General features: G+C 37.4%; 1 protein-coding gene across 4 annotated transcripts in view; it reads left to right on the plus strand.

Annotated features, from left to right (window-relative positions):
- The window catches only part of CEPT1 (choline/ethanolamine phosphotransferase 1), a 48755-nt gene extending 38763 nt beyond the window's left edge, over window positions 1-9992 (plus strand). For all 4 annotated transcript variants that reach the window (XM_045546785.1, XM_045546786.1, XM_045546784.1 and 1 more), the window contains exons 6-9: window positions 7307-7438; window positions 7901-8059; window positions 8483-8608; window positions 9223-9992. In XM_045546785.1, the coding sequence (XP_045402741.1) occupies window positions 7307-7438; window positions 7901-8059; window positions 8483-8608; window positions 9223-9342 (537 nt within the window). In that variant the 3' untranslated portion in view covers window positions 9343-9992. The remainder of the gene's footprint in view (window positions 1-7306; window positions 7439-7900; window positions 8060-8482; window positions 8609-9222) is intronic.
- The last annotated feature ends 906 nt before the right edge of the window (window positions 9993-10898 follow it).

A 10898-nucleotide genomic window follows, 5' to 3' on the forward strand; every position in this document is an offset into this window, starting at 1 on the left:
CTCTTTGAGGGCAAGGTTTCAGCTTGATTGTTTATACTCCTAGAGTTCTTTCGCTGAGCCCTTCCCATCTGGATCAATCGTTAGGTCCCTTCTTTTAGCTTTAGCCTGGATAGAGGCAAGCCGGGCGCGCTGATCTTGGGCTATGCAGCAGCCCAGGCAAGCTGCCTCCTCTGTCACTAGGGGGAGCCATTCACATGTTGTTCAGGATTTTGCTACCTCAGCTGGGGGGCTGCTCCTGTTGGGTCCAGCCCCAGAGAATTAATTTGACCCGAAGCCAGTTTGAGAGTCTCGTCACTGGGCTTTTCTAATTGCAGATGGAAAGCGACTTTTTCCTTGCCTCTTCCTCTCCCGAGGTGGTTTCTGCCTCTCTGTGGCAGTGGCTAGGGGGAGGGGTGTGCCTGCGTTTGCCCCGCACCCTGGCTGCTGCAGCTCCCGGGGGCGATGGTCCGCCTGCCCCAATGTCCGCAAGGTCCACGCTCTGCTCCCTCGCGACTGGGGAAGCACTCAGTGTTCTCGCAAAGGCGGAGCTCCTAGTTGGGGACCACGGACTAGGGGAGGGAGCCGCCCAGGGAGCCGCCCGGTTCCCAATCGCTCCGCAGCAGCTAGGCTGTGCACCCTGACAATGGCGGCTGCCTGCCCGCCGGTCGCTGGCGCTGGGGGCGAATGTTCACGGTCCGGCAGGGGCTGGAGGAGCCGGGGATTGAGGGAGCCCAGCCGCCCGCGCAAAGGAGACAGTTTGGCCTGGTGTCGAACTCTTGAGCTCAAGCAATCCTCCCACCTCAGCCTCCCAGAGTGCTAGGATTACAGGCATGAGCTACCATGCCCAGCCAATATTGTAAATAATTCTGTGCATGAAAGAAAGTCTGTGTATATTAACCATCAGAAGGCAAGGTATTGATACTTTAGTCACCCATGTGGACAATCTGTGATTATTTGACATCACCATCATTCCTGACTCTGAAGTTATATATTACCAATAAGCAATCATTTTCTTCACTTATTCACAGATAAATATTTAGTAAAAAATATGATATACCATTAATACAGTGAAAAAATAATGTGTTCAGAGTAACTAAGCAGCATAGTAGCATCACCAGAATACCTGTATCTTATCACTATTACCCATAGAGGTACCTGCAGACCTTTGTGACACTTTCAACAATATCTTTCCCACCACAGAGCAGAAGCTGAGCAAAACAACACAGGGAGGGATGCACATAGGTCTTGGCCCCCTTTGGGGCATTGTGGGAAACCTGCAATTGGCGTGTCTGGCTGGCACATGTGCCATTTTATTACCTGTGGGCATGTTTGCATGGCAGATATGGGCAGGTGCAGGAGAGATGTATTGCAGCTGAAGAGGCTGGAGGGGTCTTTTTCCCCTTAGGGATGCTGAATAAACTGTGTCATGCACCCATGTTTTGACTGCAGCCTGTCACATGACATCAGATGTGGAATTTTATGCTTGTGGTATCATATTCAGAATCAAAAAGTTTCAGATTTTGGAGCATGTCAGATTTTGGATTAGGGATGCTCAACCTGTGTACCTAATTATTTTACAAAATATGGAAATGCATAAAACGTTGTTGTAAGTGAAGTTATCTATACCCACGTTATATACATATCCTTATTTCTTAGGTGGTGCCTGGCAGTAAGTTGCTTTCAGGTATACTTTTTACCTTTTTTCCAATAGGATTATACATATAATCTGTACATGTGCATAACAGATATAATTTTTTTCTTTTAAAAAGTTCAAATATTTTCTCCTGTCTTTACTTGTAAAATTACATGTTTTTAAAAGTTACCTGAGGAACTTTCAGATTTAAGACTGAAATGGAGTTCCCAGACCCAGCAATCTAATTCCAGGATTAGTGAGGTTAAGTTGCAGCAGGAAAACAGATCCTCCCTCTCACACACAAACATAAACACACACACACACACACACACAAACACAAACACACATATTATTAGCTCATTGGTCTTCCTGTTAGCATCATTAAACTAAAAGGGAAGGACCTGCCTTCTCTGATGATATTTGGAAACAATGAAATATTCTGGTTTTTTGCGCGGTCTCAGCACAGATTACCATAATTGACCTTGGGCTATTACTTTTTTCATTTGGCCTTGTGGGTTCATTACTGAATATGCTGTTTTTAATTGCATTTAATTGTAGAAACAATTACTACATGTAGTGCTGTCATTTATTTGTGCACCAAAATGGAGAAAAGATGTTTATTTAGGACTCAGATGTGAAATTCATCTGAGATTGAGGCCATAAAACTGAAATTGTTTTCCAAGTCCTCATTAAATGAAAAGGCTTTTGCTGGTATTCATTATTAAAAAAAAAAAAGTGCAAATGTCTTCATTAGGCTGATTTTAGAAGATCAGCTATTTTGCAAAGGTAAGTGATTTACATCAGTTGCATATGGATTACCCATTCATTGCTTCTTTTTTCCCCCAGAGAGATGAGTTTTTACGGAAGGTTGTAGTTAGTTGTTTTTATTGTTTGTTTTTTTTTTAAGGAAAGAAATTATTTTCATGCATGAAAGTCAGTGCATGGTTTACACATTGCATGAAACAAAAAACATATTTTTGTGTGTGTTGGTTCCCCAAAAGAATAACACCTTTCGGAGTGTCTTGGAATATCTTATATCAACTCTTTAAAAGAGAAAGAGAGGAAGAATATACTCTCACTTTGGAAGAGACTCACGTATAATCCATTCGTGTTTACTTTAACTCACGTTTGATTCTTTTAAATGTAGTAGTGGATCAAATATGTATTAAGTTATGAGACACCTTCTGGAATCCAGTTAAGGTATCTGGGTGAGTGCTGCTACTACACATGAAGTTGCAGGATTCATTTGGTAGGACTGAAGAATCACTAAGTAGTGTAAATTAATTATACCTCACTCTTGAACTAAAAGTGCCCTTACACTTAAATAATTCAGACATAGTGATTTTCCTTAAACACTTAGTAGACACAGTGATTATGCTAACATTTGCTGTATTTTGGTGGAATTTACTTTTATTAATATGATTACAAATAGGCATTCCTGCATTCTTTGGAAGAAAGTGTCTACTCTCAAAATGATGCGTTCTATTTCTGCCCAAATTTACAAAGCCTATAAGAACATTTTATTATGCTAATAAGAAAACTTGTCCAACAGGTTAATAACTGATATTACTCTGCATGAATCCAAACTATTCCACCAAAATATGTCCATCGTAATCTGGTAAAGGTGATGAGGAAGATTTTTTTTTTCATCACTAATTTTTTTTAAAATGAATCACATTAGATTGATATTATTTGAGTGCATACTTTCATGGCATGAATCTAGGGGGTTTTCACCTGGCCTATGACAGATACCATGGCCCACAGGAGTTCTTAATCTTCCCAAGTCTTGAAGACTACTGAAATTTCAGGCAGGCCTGAGATAAAGGTGTTTTCAGTATAGCTCTTTGATTATTTCTGTAGAGTGGATGCACTTTGACCACCTTTGAAGAGGAAGGTTAGGAAAGACAGAATGTGCCCACTGTTTGTGACCTGGCGGAAAGACAGAATGTGCCCACCCTCTTTGATCTTGAATGTGGGGTAAAAATGGCAACACTTGTCATATTTTTTATAAGTGTTTCAGTTGGTGCCAGATTTTTAAGGGATCACCTCATGAGCCTTGCTTGGAATTCCTCTAACTCTAGCTTTCTCGCTTTCCTCATATTTTCTTGTGGCTAATTTTCATTTTCATCCTTAACATGGGGGCAAGATGTGTCTTCGTAGTCTCCAAAAACAGGAATTCTACATAGAGAAAAGGAGATCTTAATCTACATTCAACAAATGTATATTGAGCAACTATAATAACCAGGGTTTTAGAGAGAATGTAAAAATCAATTCAAACAAAATCCTTCACTTGGGAGCTTACGTTTTGGTGTGTATAACTCATATATAGAACAGAAGTGATGAGAACCTTAAGAATGTTTGATACTTTCCTCCTAGGTCTGTAGCTTGCTTTCTTACTTTGTGGGCCAAGCCACATACTAATTTGCCTGGCATTTTTAACATTTGTGTTTATTCCTCCTCCTTTCAAAAGGCAACAATTTTTATGATTCTAAAGCAGTTTCACCAAATTATAAATACAGTTATGATGCTCATTCAGTTCATTCGTGATACAAATTACTGTTATACAGAGTTGGCACCCATTCAATACCCTGACCCTAAAATAGGGATGCCCCTGTAATAGAATAATGCTTTGCTTCTTTTGAAATCTGGAGGAGTGTAATATTTTCCCCTTTGCCAGAGCAGTCCTTTCTCTTTTAAGAAGGAAAAGTGGGAGGGGTAGCAGGAGAGGCTGGGAACCAGGAAACTAGTGATAGTATTGAATATCAGCCAGGTGCATCAGATTTAAAATGCAATGTCTGTAGTTTTCTGAACTAGAGCAGAAAAATCTCTTGGAATTCAAAGCAATCATGGTGTGTTGACTTTCTCCTTTACTGAGTAACCAAACAGCATAATATTGGTACAAAAATAGAGACATAGACATAGGCCAATGGAACAGAACAGAGAACCCAGATATAAAACCATCTACCTACAATCAACTGATCTTTGACAAAGCACACAACAATGTACACTGGGGAAAAGAAGCTCTATTCAATAAATGGTGGTGGGAAAATTGGATAGCCACATGCAAAAAATGAAACACAACCTCTACCTCTTCCAAAAATTAATTCAAATTGGATAAAAGACTTAGATCTAAGTAATGAAACCATAAGAATTCTAGAGGAAAATGTAGATAAAACTCTTGTAGATACCAGTGTAGGCAAAGAATTTATGAAAAAGACCCCAATGGCAATCATGGCAACAAGAAAAATTAATACGTGGGGAGGTGTGGAAAAAAATTAATAAATGGGATTTGATTAAACTAAAAAGCTTCTGCACAGCTAAGGAAACAATCAATAGCAAATAGACAACCTGCAGAATGAGAGAAAATATTCACAAACTACGCATCCTTAAAGGGCTAATATAATAACCAGAATCTACAAAGAAGTCAAGCAAATCAGCAAGAAAAAAGCAATCCTATTAAAAAGTAGGCAAAAGACATGAACAGAAGCTTCTCAAAAGAAGAAAGACAAATGGCCAATAAACATGAAAAAATGCTCAACATCACTAATCATCAGGGAAACAGAAATTAAAACTATAGTGAGGTATCACCTTACCCCAGTTAGAATGCCATTTATCAAAAAGTCCAAAAACAGTAAATGCTGGCATGGATGCAGAGAGAAAGGAACACTTATACACTGTTGGTGGGATTGCAAATTAGTACAACCTCTATGGAAAACAGTATGGAGATTCCTCAAAGAACTAAAGTAGACCTACCATTCTATCCAGCAATCCCACTATTGGGAATTTACCCAAAGGAAAAAAAGACTTTTCATCAAAAAGACGCCTGCACTCGAATGTTTATTGCAGCACAATTCACAATTGTAAGGATGTGGAATCCAAGTGCCCATTGATTTATGAGTGGGTTAATAAAATGTGGTATATGTACACCATACTACTCAGCCAAATGGATTAATACTATTTGCAACAATCTGGATGGAACTGGAGACCATTCTCCTAAGTGAAGTGTATCAAGAATGGAAAAACAAACACCACATGTACTCATTAAATTGGAACTAACTGATGAGCACACATGTATACACAGGGAAATAAAACTCAGTGGAACTCAACCATGGGGGAGGGGGACTGGGAGAGAGGGGCCCTACCTAAGTGGTACTGTGAACACTATTTGGATGATGGGCATACCTTTAGCTGGCACTCAGTGTAACTAGGATCCATGTAACCTGAAACATTTGTACCCCCTTAATATTTTGAAATTTAAAAAAAAAATTTAAGAAACAAGTTTTTAACTTAGGCTATAGGGGGTTGAAGATTTAGGGAAGGAGGACCATTGAGGATACTCCATAAAGTTCTGGACTTGATTTTAGGTTGCTCTATTTCATTTTAGCAAATTAAACTTTGTTATAGTACAACTTGAAACTTGAACAGTTGATTTCAGTTTTGTTTTTTAGAGCTGCAGTTTTGCAAGAGGTCATTGAGTTGTGTAAACAAAGTGACTTATTGAGAGTTTTGAAGAGATGGAATATGCAAACATTAAGATTTATGTCTGCCAATTTTGCTGGAGTTTTATACGTACAAAAAAATAGGAAATGTCATATTTCCTATTTGGTTTTTAAAATGTAGACAGATGACAGCCCTACAAAGTGTAAATAGCCCTAATTAAAATGTTTTCATTGTAAAAACTCATTGCTTATCAAACCATTATGGGTTTTGGAATCTTGTTCTTATAATCATTTTTTTTCTTTTACTAGAACATATCATTTATTTTACTGTTGCTGTTTTTTCAGTCCATATTGGACAAAATTTGAGACCAAAAAAAAAAAAGCTTAAGGAAGGCTACAAAAAAGAGAATCTTAAATGATTTTAAAAATTTGTATATTTCATTTTAAAAGATGGATATTGTGTTTGCAAGATTAAATGTATGGTATCAGTCCACTCTGCCCCCCCTTACTTTAGGCAAATCAATCCATATTTTCAGTGTACTATAAGAATATATTATTTCCTTTTCTGAAAAGTAAACTTACATGCTAAAATTTTGAATACACAGTTGTAGAGCTTTACCTGTTTGGATGTCCTCAACCTGTTTTTTTTCCCCTTTCTAAGAATGCCTTCTTAGTTGCCCTCTGCTTTTACTAGCTGCCTGTATTCTAACAATTTGGACTTGGGAACTCTTCTGAACTTTTCTCTTTCATTCTCTACTTTGCAGATTTTTAAATCTAGTTGCAAATATTTCTATTCTTTTATACTCCATAATTTGGAATGTTCTACATATTTAGAGGTAGAATTCAAAAAATGCACAAAGAAAAAGGCAAGGTGCACTCCTTATATAAAAAGTCCAGAAGACAGCCTGGTTCACTGTTGCCAGATCTCTGGGATGCGTTAGGAGAACCTTACTTAGGGTGTGACACAAGTTAATGAAGTTGAATTAGTTTTTTTATTTTTTCTTGCTCACAGGTCAAAGTGAAAGAGATGAATCAGTGTATTTTTAAAAGTGTATGTCAGAAGTGAGATTAATTTCTATACAGCCTCATCTCTTGAGACTTATTGCTCATAATGAAGAGGAGCAGGAAACTTCCCTTACTTTAAGTATTTACTAAACTGGAGGGAATGAAAAGTATTTGGGAATATGAATCATATAGTAGACTGCTTTCTTAATTTGTATATATTTTAATTGTTCTTTCTCTCTACTCATTAAAGATTCCAGTGCTGAATATTCAAATGAAAATTTTTCCTGCACTTTGTACTGTAGCAGGGACCATATTTTCCTGTACAAATTACTTCCGTGTAATCTTCACAGGTGGTGTTGGCAAAAATGGATCAACAATAGCAGTGAGTATATCTAAAGATTTTCAATAATTGTTTACACTAGGACTTGGTTTTGTGGTCACTTTGTTTTTCATTTGAAATCTATAAAATCATTTGTTAATTTAGACTTTCTGCTTAGTCTTTAAAAAATATAATTTTTTCCTCAGTTTAATAAATCCTTACATGCATTTATATGCTTACATATGCATATTTTTGTCCATACACACACTTTTGCACAAATATTTTTTAAAAGTATGATCTGCTTTGCAAAAATAAGCCTGCCTATATAAATGAAATCCTCAATTTGTGCCTATCCAATTCATGCTGCTGCTTTTCATTAGCTATTCTAGTGTTCGGTTTATAGAAATTGCTGCCTATCAGGCACCATGAGGTTCTTGAAAGTTTGAGTTGAACTATTTTATAGCAGTTCTATTTAGTATCTGATGAGTATTGAATACTCTTAACTTTTCTCTTCACTCTGTGCAGGGAACAAGTGTCCTTTCTCCTTTTCTCCATATTGGATCAGTGATTACATTAGCTGCAATGATCTACAAGAAATCAGCAGTTCAGCTTTTTGAAAAGCATCCCTGTCTTTATATACTGACATTTGGTTTTGTATCTGCTAAAATCACTAATAAGCTTGTGGTAAGCACCTAAGTTTTTATTTGTTCTGTTTTTCACCTTCATCTTATTGTGGTTTTATGGCCATAGTTTTCACTCTGTAGCTTCCTAAGCAGTCCTAGAATTTGCTCTCCTCCAGTCACAATCTCTTGACATCAACAGGGGAGCTGTTTTTACTATTTTGTGAAGCTACAGTTTGAGGTTACCAGTTCTTTGAACCTCTACAACTTTTCACCCTTTTATCTACTGTTGAATTCTGTTGTTCAGTTTATCTACACTTTTCATTCTCAATCTGAACATTCAACTTAAGGTTCCTTGTGGAAAGCATCTTTTGTGGGCTAAATAATTTTTGAAGCTTGATATTTGAACACAATACTGATTTACTGTGTAGCTCACAATTGCTCTAATATGAAAATGCCCACATCATTTATTCTGTTTTATTCATAGGTTGCACACATGACCAAAAGTGAAATGCATTTGCATGACTCAGCATTCATAGGTCCAGCACTTTTGTTTCTGGACCAGTATTTTAACAGCTTTATTGATGAATATATTGTACTTTGGATTGCCCTGGTAGGTATTATACTATATCTTATTTCATAATTTGGAGGCTACCTGTTTTCTTGTTTCAGTGGCCCAGTCCTGAGAGACAGATCATATAATTGTAATGTTGTAGAATGTCAGAAATCTGCATATGGGGCTTTCTGAGAGTTCCTTGTAGCTTCATATTTGAGCCATTTTTGCATTATTTTTACTAGTCTTGCCTGCATCAGGCAGGGCTCATAAATTCCAAATTTCTAACTGTGTAAAGCATGAGTCAGCAAGCTACACCCTGTGAGCTCCCAGGGTGTTTTGGTAAATAAAGTTTTATTGGAACACAGCCGTGGCCATTCATTTATGTATTGTCTGTGGCTGCTTTTATGCTATTAATACAATAGCAGAGTTGAGCAGTTATGACAAAGACAGTGTGGCCCACAAAGCTTAAAATATTTATCTGTCTCTAAGAAAGAGTTTGTTGATCCCTAGTGTAAAGGAAAGATCATGAAGAAATTGAATTATTAAATTGTATAGAATTGAAGGTGAATCTGGAGAGAGAAGAAAGTCAGAGGCCACTCCTCTTTTCTTTCAGGAGTCTTAGGGAGGGCCTACGCAGGTGCTAAGAATCTAATAGTCTCTTTTCTTTCCAGGTCTTCTCTTTCTTTGATCTGATCCGCTATTGTGTCAGTGTTTGCAATCAGATTGCATCTCACCTGCACATACATGTCTTCAGAATCAAGGTCTCTACAGCTCATTCTAATCATCATTAATGATGTAATTGGTGTTATATAGGAAACTCATGTTTTCTGCAGGAAGGAATCTGAACATATTGAGAATGGGAGTGGTATGAACAAATATAATTTATAATAATCAATGTTGTATAACTTTTATTCTTTATTATCAGTAACACTCCCCACCTATCCAGTGTGAGAACAGGACCCATCCTGTAAATTGTACATGTTGTCATACAGGGTTTGGGCCAAGAAAGCATGCGGGAAAAAGATGCCATGTGTTTCTAATAATCCTGGATTCAGAATAATATTGTCATGGGGAGCAGATCCCCAGTGGTGGAGACTTCTAATGTAGACTATTTGCAGGCCAAAAGATGGTTGCTTTATAATTTTAACCAATCATCATCTTTAGTAACATCCTTGTTTAGTGTCTTCTCAAGCTTTCTTTACTAAGGGGTTCAGCTGTGACACAGATACATCCCACTAGCTTGTGAGGTGGAACTAGTGATAAAGACCTTGACGCTGGATTGAAAGGTTTCCTATCTTACATTGTTGAGGAAGTCATTTTTTTATTGCTTAAGAAATGGTATCTCTCATGGGCTTGGGAAATCCTGGTAGCATGCAGAATAATGTGGTAACTTTGTTGATCCATTTTATTTTTTTAAATAAATACATGATCTGAAAGCCAACTTTTTTCTCAGTTTTATTCAGTGGAAAGATAAAGAAAGTCTTAATGTCATTCTTCAAAATTTAAGCAAAATTTATTTCTGTTCTTTAATAAATAAGGAAATTCAGTATGCTGCATTGTTGTGATGTGTCCTGTGACCTTTCTATGTTGAAGAAACTTTAAAAAAGGAGAACTGTGTTCATTTTTACTGTTGATGGGTTCTTTATCTTCTAGTTGCCACCTATGCAATTATCAGTCATTTAGGAACATCACATCCTTCCCCTAAATTTTCAGTAAGTGCCTGGGCTTCTGAAAGGAATCACTTTGCACTCTGCTTTTTGGTACCTATACTACAGTTTGAAATGAGAACCAGGTGTCCACTATGCACCAGATTGTATACAGACTGGCTAAAATGAGGTATATTACTGATTTTTATCTATGGCCTATTCCATAATCAGAAATAAACAGTAGCTGCACTGCCTTGCCTGGCAGCCGGAGCCCTGCTTTCTTGCACTTTTAATCCCATGTAGATCTAGATTAGCAATGAGAGTTAAATATTTAATTTTTTTTTTTTTTTTTTGCTAGACTGTAGTAGGAAAGGGAAATCTCTCCATTACCTCACTTGCTAGCAATTTCTCCAACATCTGGGATAGAAAAATATATTAATATATAGGAAAATGCTAGGACAGATCAAGTTTTGAAAGCTAGAACAAAGAAGGAAGGATAATTCTACTTTTTTGGCACAGTTACATCTCTTGTCATATTGACACAGCAGGTGTTAATTACTTACAGTGGAAACTGAGGCCAGGAGAGGCTACATGGCATGCCATTGTCACTTGCTGTTTTTCAGAACGGAGACTAGAATCCAGATCTTCTGAATCCTAGTGCAGTGTTCTCTCCTACACCATACCAGGCATAAACCTAGATG

The sequence above is a fragment of the Lemur catta genome, chromosome 3, assembly GCF_020740605.2.
Source record: "Lemur catta isolate mLemCat1 chromosome 3, mLemCat1.pri, whole genome shotgun sequence".
Taxonomy (NCBI): domain Eukaryota; kingdom Metazoa; phylum Chordata; class Mammalia; order Primates; family Lemuridae; genus Lemur; species Lemur catta.